The sequence below is a fragment of the Dermacentor albipictus genome, chromosome 9 (assembly GCF_038994185.2).
Source record: "Dermacentor albipictus isolate Rhodes 1998 colony chromosome 9, USDA_Dalb.pri_finalv2, whole genome shotgun sequence".
Classification (NCBI taxonomy): domain Eukaryota; kingdom Metazoa; phylum Arthropoda; class Arachnida; order Ixodida; family Ixodidae; genus Dermacentor; species Dermacentor albipictus.
In genome coordinates, this window is record NC_091829.1 from 65093695 (window position 1) to 65110735 (window position 17041).

General features: G+C 44.7%; 1 protein-coding gene across 4 annotated transcripts in view; it reads left to right on the plus strand.

The window, feature by feature from the left end:
- Positions 1–16691, plus strand: part of Vinc (vinculin) — a 59047-nt gene extending 42356 nt beyond the window's left edge. For 3 of the 4 annotated variants that reach the window (XM_065456252.2, XM_065456254.2, XM_065456256.2), the window contains 5 exons: positions 347–470; positions 2551–2641; positions 4839–4877; positions 11262–11431; positions 12451–16691. In XM_065456252.2, the coding sequence (XP_065312324.1) occupies positions 347–470; positions 2551–2641; positions 4839–4877; positions 11262–11431 (424 nt within the window). In that variant the 3' untranslated portion in view covers positions 12451–16691. The remainder of the gene's footprint in view (positions 1–346; positions 471–2550; positions 2642–4838; positions 4878–11261; positions 11432–12450) is intronic. The other variant, XM_065456253.2, reaches the window with a different exon arrangement.
- Positions 16692–17041: the final 350 nt, after the last annotated feature.

The following is a 17041-nucleotide window of genomic DNA, read 5'->3' on the forward strand; positions in this document are numbered from 1 at the left end:
ACGATGCCTCAAGGCTAACAGTTATAATTTTTCTTATAACTTGCGGCAAACTGTACTTGTAAAATTGTAGTTATATACAGGGGAAAGCAGGTGTTGATAACCTGTGGACTTCTGTTTTAGCGCAGTCCTGCTACTTGCCCTTGTCAATTTGTCCCGCTAAATTTGGCTGGCTGTGTCAGTGGGTGTTAACTGGAAGGTGTCCAAGGCCTATGTTTGTAAACAGCAGAAAAGTACATAGTTCAAAGGATAGTGTACTGTGGCCTGCCTCTTATGTGCAACATTTCAGTGGCCATGCATTCTTCAGGCATCAGTAGTTTATTGTGCTCTATGCTTGTTCGCTTGGCAGGGGCGAAGGGGGCACCAAAAAAGACCTGATTGCCTGCGCCAAGCAGATTGCCGAGGCGTCTGAAGAGGTTACTCGCCTTGCCAAGGAGCTCGCTCGCATGTGCACGGACAAGCGCATGAGGACGGTGAGTGGAAAATAACATGCGTCAGTTTCAGGTCTAGTGTGACATTGTCATCACCACAATCACAAGCCTTTCCGCAGAAATGATGGGTCGCTGTCAGAGGAGTAAAAGAAAGTTTTGCACAGAATGCAAGCCACTGGCAGCAATAACTAATGCAACTGTATGAAGAGGTGCTGAATTTCATAATCTGCGGTCAGGCAGTTCACTAGCTTTCACCACATTGCAAATTTTTGGAACAACCCCCCCCCCCTCCCCCCACTTATTTTTTGACGGCTGTAATGTGTCTTGTTCTTGTATAAACCTAAATATAACATGAGGAGCGATTCCAAGTATGCAAAATTGAAAATAAAAAGAATATGTGCCCATGATATGACTAAAAGATACTCGGTTGTTCATTAAGTAGGGCCGAAAAAGAAACACTTAAACCTCTAAGAAGTTTGCTGCTCAAATATAGTATGAGAAGTAAACTGAACATGGCGACATCTGGACAGGAACCTTGTATTACAGTTAAACCTCAATATAATGAAAGTAAAGTCAGTAAAGTCTGTACTTTACTTTGTTATATTGAAATTCAATCTCTCATGCGAGTGAGTACAGTTGCCGATGTATTTTTACATGCACACACAAAAGGGGCTGCAAAATTTAACAAATTATCAATCAATCATAAAAAACAAATTTAATTGGAAAACAATTCTATATTTTTTTTATATGAGAGTCGGCGACCAAAAATATGGTTTCATGCTGGGTTGACACCATCTACAAGGCAAAGCTTTCATGTCCATTCTGTCATCATGGCTGATCGTGTCGCCCGCAGTGGGACGACACTATCCTGAAGAGCGCAGTCGGAGGGGAGCGAACGCTTCGTCTGCCTCTCGCTTCAACACGCCTCCAACAATGGAGATTACGCATCCTCCAGCACTAAATGCGCAGGAAGACAGCGCACATGAAGCCACGGCCATCCTGACTCTGTATCCACTACAGATGACCTCCGAAATAGGGGTGTGCGGGCTGTGTAAATGATCAGCCAGGCTGACAGCCTTGTGTAGCCATTGGCCAGGATAGGAGAGGATACGAGTTCACACCCGCCCCAGCCACACCCCTTGAACTACCCACCACTAGCGCATGTGGGAATATGGCACGCATCAAGATACTATCCTTTTCGGCTCACCATTGTGCACTTTCCCTCGTACTCGCAGCATATGACGTGAGGGGCACGATAGGATCATTGTAAGGAACATTATGGAACATTACAGCGAGACAGTCTTGTTGCTATGCTGCTTCCCTTTGGCAGCCGCTCTCTGTTGTGTGGCGCATGATTCAAGAGGTGTGTTCGCAAGCAACCGCATGTAATTCAACCCTTCCACCATCTGCGACTGCGCCAGTTTCCTTTTATTGCGTTGGTATTCCTTCGCAGTGGCAGTGAAATATCATGAATATTGAAATTGTGTGTAAACACACTCCGTTATATTGAGGTTCGAAATACGTGTTGTTCTACCGACAAGAATTTTTAAACGTTAAATGCTTCGTTATAATGAGATGTATATTCAGATTTAGCGGCATATGCTGGATTTTATGGTAATGAGTTTGTTGCTTAAAGCGCTGATCAAGTTGTCAGCCGACTTTGGCCTTGTGCGGCCTCCTGTCCTGGTTGGCTCGCATGTTAGAGCGACTGCTCCAGAAAAGCAGCGATTTATTTTCATTCAATACCTTGATCAGGATGATATTTTCCCCGATTGCGAAGTTTGCTCTTCGAAGAGACCGAAATTGATCCCTTTGTAGCCCTCTCCTGGGGTTGAGTGAATGCCAGTTATGTCTTACGCCATCTACCTTGCGAAGTCCTGCAGAGCTTACGTGAATAATATTGAATAATCTTATTGTGTGTCACCTCACTGTCTGCTGTGATCGAGAGTGGGCAAACGAGGGAGACCCTGACATCAGGGCCTGTCAGACCTCACAAAGACAAAACCCCCTTGCCGTAAGCATTGCCTTCAGGCTGAAGCCTCCCTTGTTTGCCTACTGTCGGATCACTTGAGTCCTTCATGTTCCCGTCAACTCTTTGCCTTCTCTGGCCCTCTGTCCACAGAACATTCTGCAAGTGTGCGAGCGCATACCGACTATCGGAACCCAGCTGAGAATATTGTCTACAGTCAAGGCCACCATGCTTGGGGCCCAGGGTGAGTGCCCTCTTTGCATGTGCCTCCTGGAAATGGTGTAGACTCCTAAGTCTTTCAACAAAGCACTAGTTTGTTGAGCATGTTGGATCTCCATGTTTGGGTTCTGTTAAATGAACCGTGGCTTAATGGGACAGTAGAGGCAAACATCGAGGCCCAGATTCTGAAACCTTCCTTAACTTAGCAAGAAAACATTCATTGTGGTTAGGCTGCCTTACATCGATTCCGAAAGCTTTCTTATTAGAGGCACTTAAAATAAAGGCATCCTTGGCACTTCCTCCTAGGAAGGCAGCCCCGAAGCTACCTTCATACTTTCTGTCCCTGTTCCTGGCACTGAACAAGGGCGTCACCTCACCTCTGCTGGCGAGGTGTAGCTGGTGAGGCGAGGTAAAGTTCGAGGTGAAGAAAGAAATAGCGTTTCACGAAACAGCTGTTCCGGTACTGGGTGCCGCTGTTGCCGGACAGTGCCACACTTCACACTTCGTCTATGGCAGTTTTGCATATCAGGCAAACGGTACCCCACTTGACGAATGTGCGTTAAAACTTTTGACGGGTACCCTCAAACCCAGATGAGTGTCATCCATTCCTTAAGTTTTGGAAGCACTCCTTTCATGAGGGCATGTGAAATGGAGCTTTCAGAATGCGCTTGCTTTCTCCATCGAGACTTTTTGGCAAGGAAGCGTATGGAGCTCTTCATGTAAGGTATGAACTCGTCTGAGGAAAGGAAGGTTTCAGACTTCAGGTCTTAGTGAATCTACATTTTCTGATTGCCCTTCTGGAAATCTTGCAATGCTCATGCACATCGAGATCTGACTCAGTTGCAGTAAAAATTGTGAACAAAGGGGCTGCATGATACTTCTGCAATTCAATCTTATTACATTGTGCCACTTGTGACCTTAGAAGTCATGTTTCACTGAGTGCAATTGCCTGCCTTCAGTTAGTGTCATGCAAATGGAGGGGCAGCACACTCCTGTAGAAAGCACCTATGGAGCATTGTGAAGATGTAGCACCAATGAATCTCTCTCTAGAAACATAACCAAATTACATTTCCTTCTTATTGAAATGTGGTTTAATCAACATTTTTATGAGTATTTATTGACTATAATTTACCTATTACAAATGGGAAATGTTACGGGTATTGTATTTTCAGTAGTTGCATTTGCAGTCTCCCCGCTTATAAAGACTCTCTTCACAGCAAAAGTGATGCTTTGGTCATCTCAGAAACCTGTCACCTTAGTGTGGCTAAATATTTGCTTTGGTAGTTCCTTTAAGTTATGAATGCATTTGGGCCTATGCTTGAATTTGTTGATAATTCAAAGCGTGCTTCGGTATATTGCGAAAGTTTCTTATTGTTGGCTGTAGTTGTCAGTGCTTCTATACTGGAATGTGTCTGGCTCATGGAAGTCGAACCATCCAAATCGTTGCAAGAGTTCGGAGAGTGCTTTCACACACCTTCATCAACAACTGTCAAAGGTTGCCTCATAAGTTAACATTCTGTTATTCAGCCATTGCACATGCTATTATTGATACTGTCAACATGAGCACAGTAACTATCATGACTTAATGTGATCAAACCAGAATAAAGTTCTGGCATACTATTTTCTCAATGACTGCAGTGTGCTGCCATAGTACTATGATGATAGCAAATATGCCTTTATTAAAAGAATAGTTGGTTGTGGCGTCTACTCCTGTCAAGTCATGCGAAAGAAGTTTGCAGGGACGACATGGCCACAATTAGTACATGACCGGGGTTGTTGGAGAAGTATGGGAGAGACCTTTGCCCTGCAGTGGGCGTAACCAGGCTGATGATGATGAAGGGCTTGCACGTTATCTCGGAGGCCATGTTGCTCATGACTATTTCTCCGTTGTCTGACCCATGGAGGAGAGTGCTGTGAACCTTCCTGGCCGGTGCGGCTGGCATTTAGAAGTGGTCACACACACAGCAAAGCAGTTATTCAGTTGACAGTAACCTAGAAGTATTGGCTTGAGCTGAATTCGGGTGGTCATAAAGTGCAGAAAAACCCTTGTGCTGAAACATTTGTGCACCTTAATAATTCCTTGGTGTTGGAATGTGTCCAGAGCCCCACATTACGGTGTTCCTCATAACCAAGACGTGGCTTTTGTGCATTGAAATCTGTGGGTCAATCATGTCTAAAACCTCATGGCATCTCTTGTTGAGTACAATGCTTGTTTCCCACAGAGCCCATACCGACGCCAGATGGGAGCGAGATTATCTGCGGTAAAAGCTCCGCATGTTCTCCTGTTTGGTGCACGGTTTTGACGTTGGCCCCCAGACTGTTGTCTGTCAGAGGCACAGTGTGCATTGTTCTGGAGTGTGTGTGCGTGTGTGTGAAAAGAGTGTGGAACTAAATTGTGGTGATGCTGTGGTCACATGGCTTGATAGACTAATCAAATGCAGGCTCTCACAAGAAGTAAAGAAAAGGCTCCAAATAAAGGTGGCAGCATCTGTGCTGCCACGTCATTCCCCTGTTTGTTATGATGTCTTTTTCCCAAGTACTGTTCCTTTTCGCTAATGCATTGGACTGATGACTTTCAAGCACTCTAGAGAACTCACCCAGGGTGGCTAACATTAAGCTGGTCGGGCACTCAGAACGCATTCGCCTGATTTATTGAGAGCGGTTGGGGGCACTCTCACCTTCGAGCTGGGAGCACAACTGAGATCTGACAATATCCCAATCACACGGCTCCTCCATTTGCTCTGGGAGCAGTTTTTGGCTCGGGCGTGCTCTCTCTGGCTCCCATGTCGAGTGGCCTTTGCATCGCTCCTAACCATGTTGTATTGGTAGGAATCTCTTCAATGTACCATTAATTGCCGTCGAGCATTTTGCTCTCCCTTTCTCTGCAGGTGAGGTTGCTAGAATAGAAAGATGCTTTTATGTCACTAGTGGCACGTCATGCATATGTCACGTGGCAAGGTTAATAATCCAAGCAAGACAGAGATCCCTAGGAAGATGGAGGCCTGAAGTGATCATTGGTGGTTTGCCAAAGAATTTCGCTGGAGCCAACATTTCGACAAGGGGTCTTGTCTTCGTTTAGGCAATGTTGGGCTCAAGTTGAAAAGCAAGTTCCCTTTCCAAAACATTGGCCTCGGAGACATCTTGTGTGACCGCTGTTGATCAGGCATGGTTAGTGACACTTAGTGATTAAAGTCTTAATGTACTAAATTAGCCTACATGACGTGGGTGTTAGTATGGAGTGTCTGTAGTGCATCTATTCAGTCACCAAAAGTCGCATCCCCTGTATACAGATTATGCCGTCAGTGCCATCCAAACGTGTTCATTTAAAGGTTGTCTCCATACTTAGTGGCAATAAAAAAGAAACTAAAATTTTAGTAGTGAAACAGAACAAAGGACTAGATGCAGGAAAAATGTGACAGGTTTACCGACATGCCTAGTTTTCTCATTAAGGAGCACAGTGTAAAGTATGGGTATCTTTAGTCGTGCTTAGGTGTCTTGAGGAGCCCTCTCTGGATGCTGCGATTTTCTGTGACTGATACTGAGCGCCCTGTACCCAGTGAAAACAGCACAGTGTATAACACAGTTGCTTGAATCTTTGTCCTACAGTGGCATCAGCTTATGTACTGGACTTGTTGAATGTTTCGACCATCTTAACAGTAGTACTTCCACATAGTATTTGCATGCATGTGTGTGTGCTTGTTGACTGTCTGTGGCATTGTTTCTAAGTTTTCACCATGGCCCTTATTTAATATCTTTATGTTAGCTTGTTCGTGCTAGCAGTGAGGTATGTAATGCCGTGTACGCACATTCAAGGAACGCCAGTAGTAGTGTTGGGATACAATATAGAGTTTTACACATTGCAACTTAGAAGAATGACAGCCGGATGTATTCGTGAAATTCGAGCAATCCTAGCTCAAGCTCATGATTGCAAGACTTGAAATTTACTGGTAGGCTAATGATTAGCCCCCAGCAGACCTTGCCAAAAATCTACGCCATCACAGGGAGCTGGTGTGGGCACTGTAAGTTATAATTGCGGACAACTTTTCTTGGCTACGAAGCAGAGGCTACGGGGGTTGGAGCTTCTGCACATATATTCGTACGCAATGTAGGCCGACCATGCTTGGCACCGGTTTCAGTTTCGATATCTCTCATCTCGCATAGCTCTTCTCCTTTAGTGAAAGCAGATGCAGTTAATTCGACGTGAATTTCTGAAGCTAATCAATATTTATAGTCGTCCCACATGTATCAACTTATCTGATGGTTTTGATTCCCGGATGAGTTCCCCTGGTTTCTGTGTAGACATTACACGCACTCCCCTTGAGCACTTCAACAGCAATTTGTAGCTGAAGTTGGTCGTCAGTCTCTCGGAAGGACAGGCAGGACAGCAGGAAGGATAGGCAGAACAGCAAGCGACAAACACTCACCAGGAAAAGCTGGCCTCATTTTGCCTTTCAAAAATCGTGCGTAATACATGTGGCAGTCTTGCGTGTGCGAAAACCAAATACGGGCAAAGAAAGAAAGAAAAGCTATAAAATATCACTAGCTGACTGTTGAATGTTACGTATCTTTTCAAAATATGTGCTGTAGAAAAGCTAATCAATAATGTTTATTATTTTCAATGTAAGAAAACACAAACAAAATTGCAGAGCTACCTCCAGCAGTGGTACCACTGGCACACTTTGATTCCATAGATCTCACTTCATAGCCAAGAAAAGTTTCTGTACCCTTTCTCTCTGGCATACCAAACTTTTACTCATAATGAAGCTTATCTAGTGCAGTTGAACCTCAATGTAATGACAACAGATAATCAACTCAAAAAACTTTTTTTTTGCTGCTGATATCAGCCCTTATCTTTATAACGAATATCGGGTATAACAAAGGTATTTTCGTGTTGGATACTTCATTTATAGCATAGTTTGACTGCCGTTGCAATAGCAGAAGCACAGTCTACCAATCCAGCCAAGCCTAACATTTCTCAGTAATGTCCCTCTAATGTTGCTGCAAGTTTTTCACTTTACCCTACAGACAGTGACATAAACTTCGTACAATAACGTGTCCCTAAGTATGTGTTGCATCTTTCTTGATTCAGTTTTATTGTGTTTGTTAACACGCACATTGTATTGTGTTCAAGTCAGGAATTTTTTTTTCCCTTATTTCCTGTATGCAAATTTCGAGTTCCTTGCTCATTTTTTCCTCTGTTCATCTTTCTTCCATTTCTTGAAAAAAAAAAAAGCAGTAAAAAGATGGAGTAAGTAGTGTTTTTTGTGTTCGCTTCAAGAACTGGCAAACACGCTTCGGCATGTTGCTTCGTTCAGCAGCACGTTTTTGGGCAACATGTTTTTATTTCATTCTCTTGCGCTTTGCACCTGCGCTCGCACAAATGCACGTCTCTGGCTGGAATGGAATGGAATGACGCTGTGTGAACCAAATTTCTGGTGATGCTGTGTTGCGGTTCACTATGCTTGTTCCTTTGTGAACACTGCTGCTTCCTTGTCACATGGCATGATTTCTTGCACTGTGTGTGGCTTGTTCATTTGTTCGCTAATATTTTTTTCACTTCAATTGTGTTTTTGTTTCATTGTGCTACACTGTATCCCTTTTAGGCAAAGCATAAAAATGAATAGCAAGTTGTTTAAGAAGAATGTAGATGGTGCTGCAGATTAGCTGATCTTTGGTAAAGGCTTGCCATAGTGGCTGATCAGCTATGGCATTCTGCTGCTAAACATTTACATGCAGACTTGATTCACGGCACAACGACCACATTCCCATGGCGGTGGAATGCAAGAATGGTCACATATACCAACCTAGGTGTTTGTTGAAGGAACCCAGGTGGTCAGAGTGAATCTGCAGCCTACCAGTATAGCTGACAATATCATTTGAACATTGAGGTTGTGGAGCCTTAACTTTGTTTCAGCTGTAGAAGTATACATGTGGTGTAGAGACATTCTAGCTAGTACTTCTAAATTAACTGTCGTTATTCCCTTGGTCTGTATAATGATTTCAGTGCAGCGAAGACTGTCCGAGTGGTGCACACAGATTGACATGGCCAGTGGAAGTGATTGAACTGTTATTAATTATCAAAAAGGCTTACATGCTGTGGTCTCCCCGCGACGCTTACGGCGCGCACGCTATGATTCTGCGTGCGCCAGACGACCACCGCGGGTTCGAGCACTCCGAGCCACCATGCGTGCAGGGCACCGCATCTGCGCCTGCTTTGGCCTGCTCCGTGTGCCGACGCGCAGCTGCGCGCGTACGCGCCCCGCCGGCCCCAGCTTAGGGAAGGCGAGACCGCGCGCAGCAAGGGAGACCCTAGGCAAAGCTCTCAAGAAGCCAGAAAGTACATTTATTAAACTGGGATTTAATACAAACACATGTTTTAACATCACGACCGAATCTGAAGCTAATTAAGACACAAAACATGGCCAAATGGTTGCCGGTGGCCAATAACGGCGCACCGCGACAGAGAGAGAACAAAGAAACTAGGAACAAAGAACAAAGAACCCCAGCAGTAAGAAGTTGCCTATCCTTCGGTCAGCGCCTGCCATTGCGCGCCCCACAGCAGAAAAAAGGGAAATAGAAAGAAGCGACAGACGAACAGACGGGGGCACGATTGGCAGACGCTGCCTCAGGACATCGAGACGATGGAAGAGTGCGCGCGCGCCCGCCGAGGCCGGGACCCCGACTAGCCGAAGTAACCATCGGCCGGCGGCGGACAAAGGGGGCCGCCGCCGGCAGAGGGGAACATGTACGCACCTTCAGACGCCCCGATGTGGTCTCCCCGGGCCCCGTCTTGCACGCGCATACCCGGAGTGCACGCAGGCAGGGCCCGAATCCCGCCAAAATGTCAGCCAATGGGGAAAGCCTGTTGACCTTCCCGTGGGCGGGATGACAGCAGAGCGACAGTGTTGTATGACCCGCTGCCACCCTGTCCAGGCAAGGAGGAGAGGGACACGGAGCCCCCGGCAACACAACGCAATGGCTCCACACAACCACCGCGAGAGCCCGAAAAACGCCACGAGAGCCAGAAACCCCACAATGCCAAACACACTTTTTACCCTGCTGATCGAAAGTTGCAGTGTGCCAAAAGCTGTATAAATTCAGTTCTCTTGCTGTAATCCAGAATGCCCTATGTTTGAATCAGATGAATTCTTCGAATAAGTTTTACCCGCCGTGGGGGTGTAGTGGCTATAGCATCGCCCTGCTAAGCCAGAAGGTACAGCATCAAGTTGTGGCCACGGCAACCGCATTTCGGTGAGGGCAAAATACAAAAGCACTCATGTGCCCTGCTTTGTATAAAAAACCCCAGGTGGTCAGAATTAATCCGGAGCCGCCCACTACGACATGCCTCATAATAATATCACGGTTCTGGCACGTAAAACTTCAGAATTAATCTTTTTTTTTTATGTTCGAATAAGTTTTCTGAATACCTGGTGCTTGCAGTCAAAGATGAACAGCATTTAAAAAAAGAAATTATTATTATTATGGCTGTGGCTATCTCACAACTGTGGTGACTGTTCACATTGTGGCGGTGCATTTAGTTGTGGGAGAACACTGCTTGAGACCAAGGTGCATCACTGGCAACATGTTGGCAACTTCTTACATCAACAAAACTGGCCCAACCACTTCTCCTGCCTCAGCCAACTGGTGTGCTATGCCACAGGGGACGGGCCTCACAGGCACTGGAATTGAACCGCAGTTGCTAGTTTAAACAAGCGTACATTTTGCAGGGCAACAAAAGAGAGACAGACATTCATGCAAAGTGCGTGCTTGTTTAGACTTGCAAGTTTGGACCAGTCAGCTTAACGACCTGTTCTCTCAAACTACTGTTACTGATCTTGTGCTGGTACTTTGACATTCTTTCGAGCCTTGTCAGGCAGATGTATATTACTAATGCAGGTGGCATCGTTCAAAACTAATTTCTTGCGGACTAGTTAGTTCATACTTGAATTATAAGTGCACTGTGCAAGACGCACAAGAAACAAAAAAGAGGACTGGACAGAGCACAGAGTGAACAGGCCGGTGCTCTGTCCCGTCCCCCTTTTTCTTTTCTTGTGCATATTGCGCCACACGTTTATAATTCAAGCATCTTTCAAGGACTGCGCTTCTATACCTTGATCACACAGGGCACTTTCGATCACTGTCTAGTCCGAATTTCGCAACCACGATTGACTCCCTATTGGATATTATGCAAAGTAGCCAATCACAATAGAATAATTGCATCTCAATTTGGGCTCGATAGTGATCGAAAGTGCCCCATGTGACCAGGGTATTAGACTTGCGACATTGTTGACACCATTAAGGGTGTAGCACAGACACGCACAGCGTGTCCCAGGATGTGTATCCCATGGTCATGTGTGTGCATAGCATTCAGGAGGTGCATGTCTCGTGGTTGTGGATGCGTGCAGTGTTGCCAGATATACTATGCATGTTCATAATGTACCCTTCAGGAAAGTACCAAGTACACATTCAAGAAATGGGGCATTAAATGAATGAGGACTATTGTAGCAGGACAGGATAGCACCCTAAAGGGTGCACATTCTTTTTTAAAAAAAGGTTACGCGCGCATGAACCAAGCTAGCATAGCTTGAAATGAAGCCACAGGACTGGAAGAGATTAACTTCCGTTTGGTGTCCGCACCCGCGCAGGCACGGAGGAGGATCAGGAGGCAACGGACATGTTGGTGGGCAATGCCCAAAACTTGATGCAGTCGGTCAAGGAGACCGTGCGTGCCTGCGAGGCAGCCTCCATCAAGATCCGCACAGACTCCGGACTGCGCGTCCGCTGGATCCGCAAGCAGCCCTGGTACCAGTATTAGGTAGGACATTGGTTTACCAGGGTCTTCTGACTGGCTTTCAGATTAGGTTCACTGCTTTGCTTGCTGAGTGGCTTTGTCATGCGTGGACATTGGTGAAGTCAGCTGAGCTTGGCTACTTTGGTGGTCACGTCTGATGTGGCCAGAAGTAATCTGACAGAAAACTAAAGCACGCACTACAAGTGCTGAAAAGTTGTAGCTGTAAGAAAGGCACTGCTTGGATTAGATGACGGATGTGAAATGTGAATATTGTAGCAGAATATTGTTGCGCAGCCAATTGAGTCGGGAGCATGAGGGAGCATTCACTTGGATTCCTCTTTGTTTTTTTTTCCCCAGTTAAACATAGTGTGCATCTCTTGCGTTTATAGAAAACTTCAACCCTTCATGCGCGGGCCACGCACATGCGTTGATACTGTGACAGCACGCCGCCACCGCCAGAACTCGTCACTGCCAGCAAAGTGTGTGCATTTGTGAAACAGTGTGATCCAGCTCGGGACTGTGGCATCCACGGGCCAAAAAGGACACCAAAGAAAATCACTAAATCAGTTGAAACTGATACACGATTCTTTTAAAACTCTATTCTCTATAACTTTATGATAAGAGGTTGATTACTAGAGAAAATGAAATTCAAACTGGCATATCTTAAATTGTGCACCATAACCCCTGCACTGGTACATCATTGCGACGTCATGAACTTCAGATTGTTCTTTGAACTAACAAGGGTAAAGGAAAATGAAAGTGGATGAAAAGATAACTTGCCACAGGTGGGGACCAAACCCACATCTCCACATTACACGTGTGGTGCTTTACCTATTAAGCTGCCATGGCATCGTCCATCCAGCCACCTTCTTAGGTACTTGCTTGAAGGGTGAGCTCTGGGAATGTTAGCCAGCGCCACTTACAGTCAAGGCAGCGTACGTGGGGTGTTCGATGTCCACCTATAATTGCACCTGTTATGTTTAAGCCTTCGACCCACTTTCTGGGTGAGACTCCTAAGATGTCTTTTGTCGATTGCACTGCAGACGGAGATGCCAGATCACGACAGAGCACAAATGCAGAGCCTTCGATCATCCCTCTGCTGTGCGTCCCTTCGATAATGCTGCGTTGCATGAATTACCACAAAGCACGCAGCAGCATTGAGGGAAAGCTGCTGCAACAAGGCCAGGTATTGCAGCTGTGGAGTTCTGTGAGCCACAATTGCTCCTGGTTGCAGGTGATTGTCGTGTGGTAATAGGAACAGGGAATGACTCGGCCACTGCGAAAAGTTCTGCGTCGACCCCTAGGGTGCTGTTCTGGGTGCACCTTGTTAAGTCCTTTGTTTTAGCATCTCTCCTTTGGTGTTTCTTGTTATCAATTAGTCTTTTGCATTGTTGCGCTTATGTTATTGTTTGCATTTAAGTAGCGTAGTCTTTGTTCTTAGCAGTGTTGACCTCATTGTTGGTGCAGCAAGAGTTTTTATTGACCCTGCTAATCAGCTTTATCTCTTTAACTCGAGGCAGGGCAAGCCCACTTAACAGTTCAAATTGTATTATGTCGTACGCACAATAATGGTCTCTACATTTCATTTGAAAATTTTGGCTGCATTTTCAAGTTCGAAGTGTAACCGCATTTTTAGTTGGTGACTATTGTGGAAGAGCTTGTTCTTTCCTCTTGAGCACTTTCCTCGTGTCTTTTTAAGACTTCCTTGATGAGGTGGTCTAAGTATGCTGTGCTAAATGATTTTAAGTTTTCTTAGCAGTTAGTGCACTCAACTCGGCAATGAAAACATATCTGAGACAGGGTATCTACCACTGAGCACTCAGCTGGTGCTTGCTTGGCTGCTGAAAAAAAGAGCTTTTTCTTTCTTAGCAAATGTCGCACTAAACTTACAAGTAAGCTCGCCTAGATTGTAGATTGTGCGATACGAGTGTAGTTACACATGGCTCTCTCATAACCTTAGCGTACATTTGTGCGAGAGTTTCTTGGAATGGATTTTCGATTTAAGCATGCACAGAACCAGATGAGTTGTTGCGCAAATGATTTTTATACTATGATGGGATTGGTCCGCTTTGCATACTGAAGACGAGTGTGCTAGCATAGTCTATTTTTGGATGACATTGTATTACTGACAACTTTACTTCAGTGACTACCAACGTGTCTTCCATGAGTTGGAACAACAAAGGCCAATAATGATCCTTGCACTGGGCTACATAGCACTGAGAATTTGTCTTTTATTTTTCTCTGTGGGTGTTATCCCATAGTTAAGTGATTTCGCAACGCTGAAAGGAAGTCAGTGACTTGTATATTCTGGTACACCTGGGCTATTACAGAAGTAGTTTTAACACACATTTACATGTAGCTATACCTGAAACAGTCCATAAATTAAGCAGTCCTTCAAGATTCTAAATGAACGCTCGTGGCATTTCTGTGCAACATAGTTGCCACAAGGTGTTCCATGCATTGTTTGTCGATCTCTTTTGTTAACAGCAGCTGTTCTCAACTTGTGTCTCACCTCGCTTGCGTCCAGAAGTCACGTCCTGCCCTGCTTGCATGCTCCAAGTTTGTCTAAGCTGGGCCATGTGCAAATCATGCATTTGTTATCTTTTCTTATTAACCCAGTTTTTAACAAGCTTACTTTTTTTTTAAAAGAAACCGGTGTTTGTTCCATGTTTTTAACATTGAGCATTTGTACACGTTGCGTTGCTCGGAGGAACTGGAGAGATTCTGAGGTGCTCCTCTCTCTCTCGCACACGGTTGTGCCATATGACTCTGGAACGTATTTTATTTTGAACCTTTTACATTGTCATGTGTACTCATTTTAAAGATATGCGGGTTGTTCCGTTGCCTCTGGTGATCCAAAATGGTACCGATTTGTCGAGTGCCGTGTTTGCTAGGTAGCCTGTGCTAGTGTCTTAAGCTATGTCACTGCCCATCCAAAACAGCCAATATATGTGTGAGCAAAATGTTTTTCTTAACTTCAAGTGGTGATATCGAAGATAGAAAGCTTTCTAGTTTCATTTCCCGCCTGGGTATGTTGCGTCACTTTATAAGTGTTTGTAACAGACAATGCTGTTATCTCAGTTTTCAGTAACAAGCTTGTTATACTTAGCATTTTGATATTTATAGCTTTGCACAGTGTTGTCCTATGTTATGACTGCAACGTGAAAGTAGTAGTATTTTAAAGTCCCTGCAAAACTCTTTTTGCACAGACAAGCTTTGCCATGCATTGTTATGTCCAGGTGCTTAATAAGAGCAACTTAGGGTCATTTTGCTAGCATCGATTGCATGAGTACGTCGTGCTAATGAACTGGTAAGAGGACAAGGTTCAAAGAATAAACAAGTACTAGCTTGTTTAGCGAGAGAATTCCCTAGCCCAAAAGCCCCTAGCTCTTTTTTACGACTGTGGCCGTGAGCAACATTGCATTCTTTGTGTCGATCATAGGAAGCCATCTTGCACCACCAGAGGCAGTGGACGTTCAAGTGTGAAAGGCTGTGCCCAAATAATGCCACGATTCTGTTCCACTTCTATGTCAGTGTGATTATGTTTTTGACCCTTTTGCCTTAGGTTTGCACAGTCGATTCTCGATAATTCGAACACGAAGGGGCATGAAAATCGGTTTGAACTAAAAGTAGTTTGAATTAAAGCAAGGTAATTGAATGGAGGACTTGCGTGCAGCACTTGTGGTGCATGTGCGCTGAGCTTACACGAGCTACGAATTCCGGAAGTGTGGCTTCACTGCAGCATGGCACGTGCTGCCGTGAAGCCGTATGTCTAGGCGAAATTTTTGCTGCTGTGAAGCTGCACCTCAAGGCAAAATTTGCATGTAACCAACACCCCAACTTTATACTGTCACACTTAAAAAATTTTTGATGCAGGTTATGTGCGCCGTAGCGTGAGTTGGCGCGCAGTGTGTCCGAAACGCTTACTTGTTCGAATTACCGAGCATTACGGGGGAAAACTGCACACAGTTTTCGTAAGATCACTACATCAGTTCGAATAAACTGGAAGTTCAAATTAAGCAGGTTTGAATTAATGAGATGCCACTGTGAAACCATGTTAATGTTACCTTTTGAGATCGATGACTCGCTGCAATCCATGATGAAAAATGGAGTAGGAGAGATTTGCATTATTCTGGCACTGCTTTCTGTGACGTCTCTTTGTGCTGACTATCACTATCTGTCACGGTGAATTGTTCTTGGTGTGTTGTCCAGCTGGTGCGTGTTTGCAACCTGCCCACCGTCATTTACAGCACATTTGGCAAACATTTTAAGCAGTTCGTGGAAGCGGTGTTGCAGTTGAGATGCATCGATCGGTGTCTCAAGTGTGTCTCCTGAATCGTGCAGGGTGTGTCCAGTGTTCACTCAAGAACACATCATCCACATTTACATCGAATTAATTTTTACTCATGGGTTTGGTATGGCTTGATTGCATTGATGCAATGGTATGCAAAGTGCAAAATTTTCTCAAGACTTAGTTGCGAGAGACCATACTGGTGTAGCCGGATGGTTAGCTGCAAGCTAGCTGGGTCTTCATGCACTGCAGCAATTGGAGCTTTTCTGCAGTTAGCATAAGTTTTGACAGTGCAGTTCACTTCATTTGTTTTAAAGACACCTGGACCATAATTGTGGTCATTGACTGAATTTACCCATGAATTCTAAATACAGATAACTTCTTTTCATGTAGACATGCACAGTACAATTTACTCTTAGAGGGAACACGTCATACTAATATTCAAACCAAGGTTACTTGAACACGTCATGAACCCCATAAGAAGGAAAAGTGCTTGATATGGCACATTGGTAGACTTATAATGGTAAGAAATTATTGCCAAGGCCTTCATGTCATAAGTGAGCTGCAATCAATCCCGAAGTACTAGTCTGGCGTTCCCTTTAACTATGGGCCACACTGTACACGAAACAGGCACAAACTGTTGTTACAGCTGGGAGGATTCAGGAATGGCTGGGAGGGATCACATTCAACAAGATGGCATTTAATGCATGTTCGTGTGTGGCTTCTGCTCCTCTTCTCACGGCCAAAGGCTCAAGTGATTTGTGTGCGAGGAGTAAAATGTTTTCGGTTGTTTGCGCTTGCAGGCGATGGTGGTGCCTTTCGTTCATTATGCAAATGCTTTTCTTATGCAATGTGCCACTCTCATGGGGCAGCGTGCCCTTCAACCCCCAGTGCTTTTTTACACGCCAGTGACTACGTCGTGTACTGCAATAACCACCTTTATTTCTTATTTATATCATATATTAGAGCTAATAAAGTAATTATTACTCCTTATGATCTGCTTTCTCTTTCTTTGGGCACAGCTTTTAAATGTCCACATGAGCTGCGACGAGTGAAAGTCATATTTTCCTGCTTTCTGATCTCGTCTATCGTTATGTTGCATGCAGCGCCATGATACTGTATGTACACTTCTGTGTTTGCAAAACTTATTTTCCGTAGCTGCTGATCGCGATTGGCTATCGCCAAAGTCAATAGTCTTGTTATCACAATCAATCACTCTCTTAACTCATGGCTACCATAGCACTGGCCATTGAAGACATACTCTTATGAATACTTTTGTGAATAGAGACTGATGTTAACTGTCGTTTTCACACTTAAATGTTTAGTTTTTTATTTGTCCGAGA